Source organism: Aythya fuligula, chromosome 15, assembly GCF_009819795.1.
Source record: "Aythya fuligula isolate bAytFul2 chromosome 15, bAytFul2.pri, whole genome shotgun sequence".
In the NCBI taxonomy this organism is placed as follows: Eukaryota; Metazoa; Chordata; class Aves; order Anseriformes; family Anatidae; genus Aythya; species Aythya fuligula.
Genome location: NC_045573.1, coordinates 8560598 through 8572709, shown reverse-complemented (window position 1 = coordinate 8572709; position 12112 = coordinate 8560598). Strand labels below are relative to the sequence as shown.

The following is a 12112-nucleotide window of genomic DNA, read 5'->3' as shown; positions in this document are numbered from 1 at the left end:
GAATATGCTGCTTTCAATTGAATGCTTTTAGTTTAGTGATGCCTAGGCTTCCAGATCTTAATACCATCAGTTTATTTAGCTTTAGGACCATCAGCAAACAGGAACATGCTGCGTACAGTTGGCAGGTGAAATTACCTTTTTCATTAGTGTATAAATCAGTAGGAAAAGAGAAATCATTCACAAACACAGGTAGTACAGGCTTGATCTCTACTAGAACTTTGGGCAACATAAAAAGTGGGGGTTCAGAAGGTGCTTTCTTTGTCTTTTCTGACCATGGGGGCACTGTGGTGAAGGCCATGGTGGTACACAGGTGGCATGTTAAAGTGAGCACAGTATTTGGGGGCATGCTAATAAGTACATTGCAGTCTACATCCAGCTAATCTCAGGTAAATTCACATAGTGTCTTCCTGACTGAAAAGAATTATATTGGCAAAACCTGCATGTGCATCTTTAAGGTATTTGCCCACTGGTAGGGTTTGAAATTGTAGCTGTGCTGCTTGCTATTTCCATCATAGCCTGTGCACACGTAAGAGCCCAAACCTGTTCACATTAAAAAAGCACCCAGCCATTCAAGTGGAACCAGAACTGGCCTGGAAACAATAAGTGTTCAGTGTTGTGATTTAATGTCCATGAATGTGTCTGAGCAAATGACACAAAATTGGGTAAGAACATTGGGTTCATGTTTGTTATCTTAAATGCAACTTGTATTGTTTACTTATGTTAATTGTACCTCTCATCTTGAATAAGTCTGTAAACCTTTGGGCCTTTTCCAGGAGAAAGCAATTTCATGTTTGCCATTTGATATGCAATTATATGCATACAGACATATACATGTGTATATTATTAAATTTTTAGTGAACAAAATGAAAAAGATAACTTTCTGTTTAAGCAGTGACTAGAAGGAAATACACATGCGTATGAGTGTTCATCTGTTGGACTTTATTTATTTATTTTTAGAATTATTACTTATCTTTACTGGCAAATAATAGAAGGAAGAAAGACCATGGTCAAGCTCTTATGTAAGCAAATTGTTAACGTAAGTTCATCTTTCACCTTTATCTTGTTTAAAGTTTGGCTTCCTTGTTGATTTTCTCACACTTGTATTGTTCAATTGTAATCTGCTCCTCCTATAGCAATGCAGATGAGGGTGGTAGCCCTTCTGCTTGTCAGTTGCAGGGAAACTTACAAATAGAGTTGCTGCAAAAAAATTTTTACTTCTAAGCTGTGCTGCTGCAGCTCTCTTCATAGATTGATTAAATAGGAATCTTAATGATTATTCTGGTCAATGGTTACTCACAGACCTTGAGCCTCCCTTATGATTATTCCATTCCAGCTAATGATAAATAATTTCTTGACCACAGGTAGGAAAAGATAAAGTGTTTTTACTTCGAAAACTCCATTTACAACAGAGGGCAAAACAAAATCCATCTGTGCCAAGAGGACGAGACCAGCAGGTCAGTTTCGTAGTTCAGATATTCCTGTTTCAATTACATGTTCCTTATGATTCAATGGAATTTCTCTAGTCTTTCAATTAGGATGCCATTTTCAGCTATGTCTGTGTTTAAAACTTCACCTAAATTGCTTGCTTGCTATTTAGCTCCAGCCAGCAAAAGGCTATCTGGGATATTCCCTACTTGCTCCAGAGAGGAATTTAACTTGGGAGGATGTAGAAGGTCCTTCCCCTCACTAAATATTATTTATGATTATTAAACTGCAAGAAAACATTTCTAATCTAGGTGTAGTGATGGTCAGAAAAGGGTTCAGCCACACTTAAACCTTGCCTAGAATATGAAGAAGGCTGCATTCCTCCCCTGACTCTAGATTTCCTTATGGGTTTATGTTTTGTGTCCTCCTCACCCATCTTTGCTGATGTGTTGAACTGAGTGCCCTGATCTAACCCGATTTTAAATCCCACACAACATCAATAGACATCTAACATCTTTAAATTAAATTTATTTTTCAAGTCAGTGGTGCTTGCTGAACCATCAAATTAGTGTACATGTAGGTGCTGTGCAGTGTTTTCATTTAGGCTGAGTGAAAACTCTTTGACCTACATACTTGGGCAACAAAAAGGTTTGCTAGGCCCAAATAAGTACCTGTCCCATGGAGAATAGGTTGTCATCTGCAGTTGCTGCTTTGCTCCCTGCCACTTCTCATTGCCATTTTAGAGATCTGAAATAAGATAGGGCCATTTTTTTTTTCTTCTCCACCTGTTCATTCAGGTTAGTTCCTAGTAAGTAGGTCTGGATGTCACTCTCTGCTCCACACTCTTCCCTGGCGTGTACTCACCTGCCACAATCTCACATATAATTGGCACTAAGTTACAAGCACCTTTGTCCTCACAGTTATCCTGCCTCCCCAGGCTTTCCTTTGCCTAGAAGAGAAAGAAAACAAGCTAACATAACTGCAAAACAATCAGAAATACCAGGACAAAAGTAGTCTCTTCAAGGCAGGAAGCTCCACGTATCCAAATTCAGACAGCATAGAGAGACCGGGCTACTTTGCACAGCATCCAGTACTACGTCCCAGCTTTGTATTTCCTCTATTGTGCACAACTGTATCTGCTTCTGTTCCATCTAGTTATTTGTGAATAAAGAAATATAAAGTATTCTAATAACAGCTAAATCACCTGCATAAGTCTTAAGGTGTCAAAGAAGCCAGTCCGAGAAAGAGAGGTGTTACCAGAAATAGTGGCTAAAAACAAGAGTCCGAAAAGGAAAAACTGAAATTTCATTTCTGTGTGGGTGGCAAACCATGAACACCTAGGTCCTTTTTATTTCAGATCCTTCCCCAACCTCTCCTATTTATAAAATTGGGGTTGTGGTGTTATCTGACTAGGTGATAATCTAGCAAAAAGTACCGTGCAGTTTGCAAAGCACTAAGGTTGTATCCCTGTGTCACTATGAGATGGAGTCCTGGTCTGTACAAAGGGCAGTGCCTCAGCACTCAGGCAGGTCCTGGTACAAGCCAGGTTGCCTTTTGGCTTCTAAACATCTCCCAAAACCATGGGTAATAGATGTGGGCGTGGGTACTGACCATAAGACCAGGACTGGAAGCCATAATATATTACTGCTAATGTCAAATATTATGTCTTTCAGAGAAGATCTTCATACCACCCATCCATGCAACGTTCCCAGCAAGAGCCAAGCTACCTAGGCAGGACATTTGACAGAAATCAAAACGCATCCTACAACGAGGTGAGATAGTCAAAGACGGACGTCTCTGCTTGTTTTCCCTATATAGAACATCGAGCATGTCCCTATATAGACAATGGGCATATGTGGGACAAAGAGGACAGACAGTCCTGTACATGTAGAAATCATTTTAAAAGATTGATTTGAAGAGATGAAAACATATAACCAGAGTAAGTGTTGGCATATTCATGTTCATAATCCTGCTTGAGATCTGGAGAGAGAATGGTTTACTTACAGGAAATGCATAATTAAATACAAGATAACAAGCACAGGAGGGAAAACTCTGACTTAAATCTACTTGTCAATTTTGTTTTCAGTATCCCTATTCTGCTGGGATCTTGAAGGGGACTGGCTTCCCACCTGGTAAGCAACAAATGCTAAGCACTGAGAAAGCAACTCTCACCAGCTCAGCTCAGTAAAAATGTTTGATTTAGTATAGACACAGCATACAACAGTTTGAGGTAATAGACACAGACTTTTAGCACCCTGTATAAAGAGAAAACAAAAAGACTGTTTCTGGGGCCAGCACTTGCTGTTGGTAGCTTATTGGTAGCTTGCTGCAATGTTGGGTGGTGACTTCTGAAGACTGATCTCGAGGTTCAGTATACTTGAGTTGAATTTTTTTGGGTAAATGAGATTCTTATTTTGTCTTATGGGAGCAGCTGTAGGAAAGAGTATTGCATCATATTAAATGAGTACTTAACCACTTCTGAAGTGGTTATTAACAACATAGAGTCCTTAGCACATTTTATGTCCAGAATAAAACACAGAAGCCTGCCTGGTAGCTTGAACTATTCCTGCTTCGTACAAACACAAATGTTTGACAGATGAAACTTAAAAAGCATGGGGCTTTCTAATGCAGGATGGCTATTGTACCCACATCAACACAGTTAATGTTATTTCTCTTGTGAAAAACAGATTTGGAGACATCCCAGCCCAGCAGCAGCCCAGGGGTGTCTGAAGCAGTGGCACTTGCTCTACGTGCCAGACAAGCAGCACAATGGGAAGATTAAGACGACGTAGATTTCCAGCTGTGAGCAGGCAGAGTCAGTGGTGAATGTTGTCATTGATGCTCTGCAGAAAACAATACTGATTCACATTAATGACTGAAACAAACACTTTTTCTTCCCCAAATGGAAGAAAAATAGGAGACTGCAAAATGCAGTTTGTTGTAAGAAAGACAGGGAATGCACTGCATGTTTGGTTTGGTTTTGTAGTGAAATTGTGGTGATAACGTGGCCAGGCCTGGAGGAAGTCTTTATCTTGTTTCAGTAAGGGTCACCCCACAGCTAGTCATTTGTTGTTGACTAAATATAAGAAAATTTGTGCCTAATTTTAAGTAAAAGCTTTGGTCTAAAACTATTTTTATGTGTTAGATTGTTCAAAAAACTTTTATCTGATCTAAACCAAAGGTGGAGTATCAGTCAAATAAAAAGAAAACTGAAGTGCAGTTGTTTTGAATGACAAAGATGTTGTAATGGCTGCAGACTAACGCGTATGAATGACTGTAAAGCTTTTATTCCATCTTCACTCTTCAGAGCCATTTTTACAGGGTTTATTTCAGTCACTCAAAACCAGCTTGATGCATTCAATTTTTTAAGAATGGTTTCTTACCAAACATCTCACCTGTGTAAAACAAAGTTGTGAACAAAAAAGTTTATGACACCTGTTCCAGTATTGAACAGAAGGGATTGGAAGTAACACAACAGGGACTTTTTTTTTTTTTATCATGTGACTTTGAGACATTCAGTGCAACTGCTTTTTACTCATAGCCCCAACTTTGCTATGATGATAAATTTTAGCTTTTGTTTTGTTTTGTTTTGTTTTGCCTGGTTTATTCCTCCCTAGCTGCTTTGGACATAGAAATGCCAAGGAAAGAGATACACCTGTTTCTCACGCTCATAATTTACATTAAAGACAACCCAGAGATACAAAAGATATAGAAAAAAGGACAAAATTTACATGCAAGACCAGAGATTCAATTTTATTATTAGTTTCTGCATGCGTAGCCCTGAAGTCTGGCTGTGAATATTTCAATATGGTCCAGTGTTGGCACTGAGGACAGTGAGATTCAGCACTACCAGCAACCCGAGCAGCAACAAAAAGAACAGACCTTTGTAGAAAGGATCATTTGCTGTTAAGCCAACTCTTCTTATCAGAGATTTGAGAACAACTGTAGAACACAGCTGTAAAGACAGAGGTTAGAACTCAGGGCTGGACAGAAACTGGCTGAAGGTATAAGTAACAGACACAGATACAGAACATGCACCAGAAGGCTGAGACTGTTGACTTTGCAGTACTTGGTAGAAAAGTGACATGAAAAGGTTCTTGTAATCATAACAAGAAAAACCACCTCAAGGAATCCAGCACGCCTCCTTACTCCTATGTTTCTTTGTGCTTATATATAACTTAAGATAAAAGCAAAAAATAAAATAAAAATTCATCACCCCTTGCACAAGATAGCATTCACTGACTAAATAGCCTTATACTTAGCTGCCTGAGTAGCAAGTTTGCTTGAAAAATAATAATGTAATAGTGTTAGTGTCCATTTGACACCACCTTAGGCAGCCCTCATAGTTGCGGTAGCGTACAAGGCTATCTACTTCCAGAACGTTATTTCATCGTCTCATCAATGTGTTAGATTATAATTACTTCTGCTGCTGTCTTTCAGGAGAGAGTATGTGCTGTAGCAAATATCCAATTCTTAGAAGTAAAAAAAAAAAAAAAAAAAAAAAAAAAAAAAGAGAACACACAAAACCAACAACAAAACCTTTGTAAGCAGACTGGAAAGATAAGATTTCCTGAAGTGTGGCACATGCCAGGAAGTTTGCAACATCCACGCCAAATTCAAGTATTCTCTTAATATGTGAAGAGGAAGATGCAGTTCATCTGCCACTAATTCAGAAGTTTGGACTTACCTTAATTAGGACAATTGTTCTTTCCACTGGTGATTTAGCGCACCAACAACACCTATATAGCTCAAGGGTCTACCTTACTAAGATATGATTACACAGTCTAGTCAAACATGCACACTGTTCTATGTGCAGTCTAATATAGCTTGTGAGATTACATCTGAATAACTTGTAGCAGGTAACCAATCCATTATGTTTCAATCACTCATTTCTGTTGAAATTAATATGACATTAAAGTACTAAACTTGGTAATTGCTATTTTCCATATAATGGCTATTAAGAAAAGGTGGTCTCATTTATGTTGGGGCTGGCTCCACGTGAGTTTTATGCCCTTTGCTAATCATCCACAGTCTTCTCTAACTACCAGCTCCTTCCAGAGCGGAGCCAAAATTGTTTATGGCATGTTAACGGCAGCTGTGATGATAACACCTAAGAGTTTTACTTAGAAAAAATCTCAAGCAACCTGCACTCATTTTGACATACTACATCAATCTACTAGTGCACAGCTGGTAAGTATACTGTACCCTTAAGCTATCAGATACTTGTTTATTGTGACTGCAGAATCTTTTTTTATTTCAAGTTAAATCTGGATTACAGATTCTTATGTATCCTTGTGAATGTCCTTCAATCATGCAAACGATTAGCAAAGAAAAAAAGACAGCTCTATTTATTCTACCACTAGCAGCACTCGGTATGTACCTTGATTTTAAAAATAAATACATTGATGTGCAGTATTAATAGAAGTAATCTAGCCTCCCTTGGTGCTTTTAAAAAGACTGGAACATAAGAAGATAATCAAGTTTTAATCATTAATTCTCATAGTCTTCACAAAGAACATGGATTGTTGGCTTTTCTTTCCCTGTTAAGATGCAATACAGCCATTTTTCCATGCAGTGGAGGGAAATACACTCGCCCTCTATTTTGGCACCATTTTCACCATTGTTTTCAGAACAATAGTGTAGATGCTTTTAAGATACCGTAAATAAACCTCAAATTATTACACAGTTATAGAACAAACTGTTTCAAGTACTAGAATCAAAGTGCAATTTTACATTATGCCATCAAAAAGGCTGATATGACTTTATAACCAAGATTTAAACAATGCAAAGGAATAATAAAGCAATCTGCACATATAAAGATTGCCCAGTTATCTTATCAAAAATCACCCTTTCACATTACAATGTGATTTCCCCAGACTACCAATGGCGGTACGTCAGCTTTGCTCAGTGTTGCACCAGAAGGTTTTCCTGCATTCAAGACCTGATCACATAGCAGAAGTAAAATACTGTTCCTCCTCTTCCCAGAACTATCATTAGTAGTCCCATCTGCATTAGTGAATACTGTCTTGATGGTGAAATCAGACCTGCCTGAGTAAGAGAGCTTCTTTAAGGTGGTGAATAAGTAATTACAGGCCTAGTAATGAGGATCACAGTCTTCTACCAAGCTGTCTGTGATGTAGCTGGATTCAAGGACATTTTCATAATATATTTTTTCTGCAAATGTGTTCACTGTCCAGGCAACCACTTGAATTCCTTTTGAAGACCAGTGCCTCACATAATCTCTGAAAGGAACAAAGACACTGTAAGAGGAAGACAGACACTATCAGAGTCAAGACAGACAGCACTACGGTTAAAATTGAGTTTCAAGTCTTACAGTGGTAACCCATCAGGAACGACGGTTGCGTTATCTTTTGCAACATGTCATTTTTTGGCATGTGTCGCTACTGTAAACAAGCAAAAGCAACAGTATTCTTTTCCTTTGAGATTACACTTAGCATCTAACATAAAGTAAAAATAAAAGATAGAGGCTTAAAGAATAAAATAGCATGTAATAAGGAAACCATCTATAGAACCTTACACAATACTAAATAGAACATACTGATTAACATACTATTCTAGTGAACGATAGTGCCTCCTAATATATTAGCAAGCTTTAACACTCACTGAGAAACAAAATTTTTCTGTATGAGGAAGGCTGAAACCCCACATAATCTCCATAAGAAACTGTGTAGGCTCCAATCTAGAATGACATCCATCATCATATATAAATAATGTTTCCAGAAGGAATCGAAACGAGGCGTCCCATTTCCAAGATGACTCAGGTGCCAAGGCCGGTGTGTCAGGGCTGTTACCACATTTCTATCAGCTTGTCTCATCTGGAAGATCAAGGTGAAAAGACTAATTCAAACAAAAACCAAGTTGCTTTAAATATAAATTGGAAGAGGCTGGATACAAACTGCTAGCTTAAATTTACAGGTCTGCCACAATCCTTCTCCCCTTTCCCCCCAGATCCTTTCATAACACTTTTAGAAAGCTGTATATGATCCTGTACTGTTTTCTTAAAAATGGAATTAATAAGCAACTGCTCTTATGTAAGAAATAAAAAATTTAAAACGTGCTGGAGCAAAACGATCAGGCAATGCAACAAAATAAATGATAAATAGCCTTTGCAACAAGAATTAGGAAACAGTTTTAAGAAAAGTCTACATTTACACCAAAATATGGTATTTATTTGTCAGTTATCTTGCACATAGATAACTGGTCATGTGCCAACTGTAAGAGCGACACACTTTCAGAATGGAAGGAATCGCTATAGATTCGTAAAATGTACATCTAATGAGCATAGAGCAATCTAATCTAATCTAATAAGATTCATGCAGGATTTATGATTTATGCTTCATGTGGTTTTAATGTCTCCACAGTTTTAACAACTCAAAGGCACTCTGGAAGTCGCATATCTTACTGAAATTCCCAGATAGAATTAAAAAAAATCCAAAATAAACATCACCTTATAAACAACATCTGGCATGAAAGAACAGACTATGCTGCTGTTATACAAACGAGGAAATTCCAGGTAGAGTTGTTTTAGGGCATCAACTGCCTGCCAATTAAAGATACACACAGATGTTATATTTACACAGACTCATATATTTACTTTACACAACGAAGTAATTTTAGAATAACCCCCTTTAAAATACTTTCCTGTTTTGTGCAGCAAGATTGACATGGAAAGAGGGAAGAATAACAGTATCTTGCTCATAGCATTATCTCACAAACGCCGGTTTTGTTGTTTCAACAGAAGCCCTTTTTATGATTCTGATTAAGAATGCTACTCATTCTAGTGTTTGCAATACCCTTACATACATTACAGAAAACATTCTGAAGTACTGTCTAAGGTTTTGTTCAAGGGCAAAAATGAATTTATTTCCATATTTTGCTATGCTAGAATAAAAAATAATTTTAACTTAGAATAAAACATTCAGTTGGAAGGGGCCTTCAAAGATCATCTAGTTCAACTTGCATAAAATGGTAGTGATTCATCACCTGTATCTCTCTCAGTAATGCAAATTACAGACAATTGAGATCCCCAGTTGGAAGCTGCAGATGAGACACTAGGTCCCCCCAGCACAGGCGGGGAATTTACTTTGCTTTGTTGTGTGGTGGTGACCTGAGCTAAACTTGATACTCACGAGTCACATTCTAATTTTAAGTTGCCACTTCCTGGTTCAAAGGAACAGGGTGAGGGAACACACTGTTTTTGGTTTTGACAGGCCCATTTTGCATTACTTAAGTAGCAGACCTGGCTTCACTCATGTTAGAGAGGACTGTACCACAGGTATCAGCTTGAGACCAACAGAAAAGGGTGAAAACCAAAAGTAAGGGTGAAAGAAGGTATCTTATTACAGTATATATAGTACAGTAAGCAGTACCTGATTTGCATGGCCTTTGACATCAAAGTAGATTGTAAGGTTGTGATGCATAGACTCCACAACAGCTTCTCTCAGAGTTGGTACCTTTTCACTCTGAAATTTGTTCCTGTAGGAACAGAGAGCTCCTCACTGGAATGCTGTCAAGATACCCATGGACATGCACGCACACACATACATCCCCAACTACACGGAACGGTTTCCTAGGGATTCCTAAAAGTTTTAAGTTTACACAAATTTTAACTGCTAATTGATCAAAGCAATCATTTTGTATATCAAGTATTTTTACCATTGAAACAATAGTTTCAGAATAGCAATATTTCCTTTACCATAGCCTGTGTTTTGCAGATGGATTAAGCCTCCTAATTTCATCGAAAGTCAAGTCACGCAGTCTGCCAGACCCATCAGTTGTTCTTTCGACTGTTTCATCATGCATTAGAATGGGAACACCATCGGCGGTAAATTCAAGATCCAGCTCAACACCTGTTGCTCCATTCTCAGCTGCCTTAAAAAGAAAGAGGAAACCACTTACACAACAGAACAGATAGCTTTATAGAATTAACACAGGCACAGGTACAATTCATTTGTTAAAAAGTAATAAACTACTAATGATCAGTAAGCCTGATCTGCAAAACAAGGTAGGTTTTACCCAAGTTCTTGTGAGAAGCATTCGTTGATCAGCTGAATGGATGTAATCTCTGTTACACACCAAGTGATAGTGTCAGGATGGGGACTGTTTCAGGATAAAATGCAGAAAAAAATCCTGCTCTCTCCTTCTGGCCCAGTAACTCCCGACTCCAGAAGTTGTGTTACCTTCTACAAAGCAGGGCAGCAAACGCGTCCTGTTCCTAAGGACCATTATTTTATTTCATTACGACTCGGGACAGCACACCCGGTGACACCTTACCCCAACCCAGGGGCTGCGCTCCTGCCCCCGACTCCAGCCTCCCACCCACCCCACGGGGCAGCTCCGCGCTCCCCACAGCCCCGCTGCGCCCCGACCGCTTCGCTCCCGACCCGTCCGGGGCCAAACGCACCCCGGGACCCCCGAGGCCCCCGGGCAGGGCTGGGAGCGGCGGCGCTGACCTGTCGGATGGCCGCCAGCGTGTTCTCGGGCGCGTCGTGCGCCCCGCCGCGGTGGGCGATGCGGGCGGCGGCGCCGCGGGGCTTGAGGACGCGCTGGGCGCTCTGCGGGGCGGCGGGCTCCAGGCTGCAGAGGTGCAGCAGGAGGTAGAGGCCGGCCGGCAGCACGCACGACAGCGCCGGGCTGCGGCTCAGCGCCAGCAGCGCCACCAGCAGCGCCGTGAGGGAGCCCAGCAGCCCGTCCCCGCGGCACAACATGGCGGCGGCAACGGGACGAGAGCGGCCCCGAGCCCCGCCGCCTCACCTCAGCGCCGGGGCGATGGCGGCGGCGGCGCCGTGAGGAGGCGGCGCGGGGCCGGGCTGCGAGGCCCGGCGGTGGCGGGCAGGGGGCGCTGCGGGAGATGCGGGGCGGGGCAGGCGTGGCTCGGGCTAATGTTTATTTATTTTATTTTATTTTATTAAAAAATTAGGCTCGGGATAATATTTATTTTATTAGCAAATAAAAAAATAAATGGGGGCGGCTGAGGGAGGGGTGCTGCTCCGCAGGGGGTTGCTGGAGGTTTGTGTGTTTGGTTTTGTCCTGTCAGCTAATTGGGAGTGTAACGTTCATAATCTTAATTATGTTCCAGTTACTATGTTCCCAGCTGGCTGCCTGCTCCCACCCAGAGCGAGCCCCAGTCCTGTGAGAGGACAAAAGCCAAAATCATCAGAAAGTATCGGAGCAATGAGATACAGAATGGGGTGAAGGGTAAAGAAAAGGGGTGAAGGGTAAAGAAACGGGCTTGTCTGGGCTGGGATAAGAAAAGTAGAGCAGACAGCAGCCTGTCTTTACATAAATAAGGATTTGGGGTAGGATGTGAGAAACTCGCTCTGTAGCGAAGAACACTTTCCGACCAGAGGTGGCACAGGTACCAGGGAAGCTTCTGAACTGGATTCTGATCAACAAACACCAACGCCTGTCACACGGCGTCCCAGCTGGTTCTGAGCATCTCAGCTGCTCTTTTTGTCTGTGGCTTTGTGCTTGTGCCAGCCGTACACAAAGGAAAATCGGACGTGTACATACAGACGACACACAACAAGTAACTGAAAATCTTACATATCTGAAAATACTTTGATAAACGATGGCATTTTTAAGATTCAAGATGAAGATAAAAACACAAAAGGAGCTGTTTCTGGAAGCCAGAACGTCAGCCTTCCCATCTCGGGGTGCTTGCTGG

At 40.7% G+C, this 12112-nt stretch overlaps 2 protein-coding genes across 4 annotated transcripts in view; one reads left to right on the top strand and one right to left on the bottom strand.

Moving 5' to 3' along the window:
- The window catches only part of TMC5 (transmembrane channel like 5), a 30906-nt gene extending 26008 nt beyond the window's left edge, over window positions 1-4898 (top strand). The window contains exons 20-24 of the mRNA XM_032197333.1: window positions 958-1036; window positions 1362-1454; window positions 3099-3197; window positions 3512-3557; window positions 4113-4898. Of these exons, the coding sequence (XP_032053224.1) occupies window positions 958-1036; window positions 1362-1454; window positions 3099-3197; window positions 3512-3557; window positions 4113-4207 (412 nt within the window). The 3' untranslated portion in view covers window positions 4208-4898. The remainder of the gene's footprint in view (window positions 1-957; window positions 1037-1361; window positions 1455-3098; window positions 3198-3511; window positions 3558-4112) is intronic.
- A 1048-nt stretch (window positions 4899-5946) lies between these two features.
- Window positions 5947-11216, bottom strand: GDE1 (glycerophosphodiester phosphodiesterase 1). 3 transcript variants are annotated; one of them, XM_032197337.1, is made up of 6 exons: window positions 11200-11216; window positions 10142-10317; window positions 9816-9921; window positions 8894-8986; window positions 8050-8261; window positions 5947-7667 (listed from the first exon to the last, which is right to left on the bottom strand). In XM_032197337.1, the coding sequence occupies exons 2-6, from the start codon at window positions 10246-10248 to the stop codon at window positions 7520-7522; spliced, it is 666 nt and encodes a 221-aa protein (XP_032053228.1). In that variant the 5' UTR covers window positions 10249-10317; window positions 11200-11216; the 3' UTR covers window positions 5947-7519. The 3 variants fall into 3 exon arrangements, with proteins under 3 accessions (XP_032053228.1, XP_032053226.1, XP_032053227.1); XM_032197335.1 differs by lacking the exon at window positions 11200-11216 and adding an exon at window positions 10899-11153; XM_032197336.1 differs by lacking the exon at window positions 11200-11216 and adding an exon at window positions 10899-10923 and having other exon boundaries at window positions 10142-10313.
- Between the last annotated feature and the right edge of the window lie 896 nt (window positions 11217-12112).

What these genes read in the sequence shown, in the direction of transcription:
- GDE1 (XM_032197335.1), bottom strand. Translation starts at nt 11,153, where the DNA reads ATGTTGTGCCGCGGGGACGGGCTGCTGGGCTCCCTCACGGCGCTGCTG. An exon ending in CGCTGGCGGCCATCCGACAG is followed by an intron (nt 10,318 to 10,898) that starts GTCAGCGCCGCC and finishes TTTCTTTTTAAG; the next exon opens with GCAGCTGAGAATGGAGCAAC. An exon ending in TCAAAGGCCATGCAAATCAG is followed by an intron (nt 8,987 to 9,815) that starts GTACTGCTTACT and finishes TTTAATTGGCAG; the next exon opens with GCAGTTGATGCCCTAAAACA.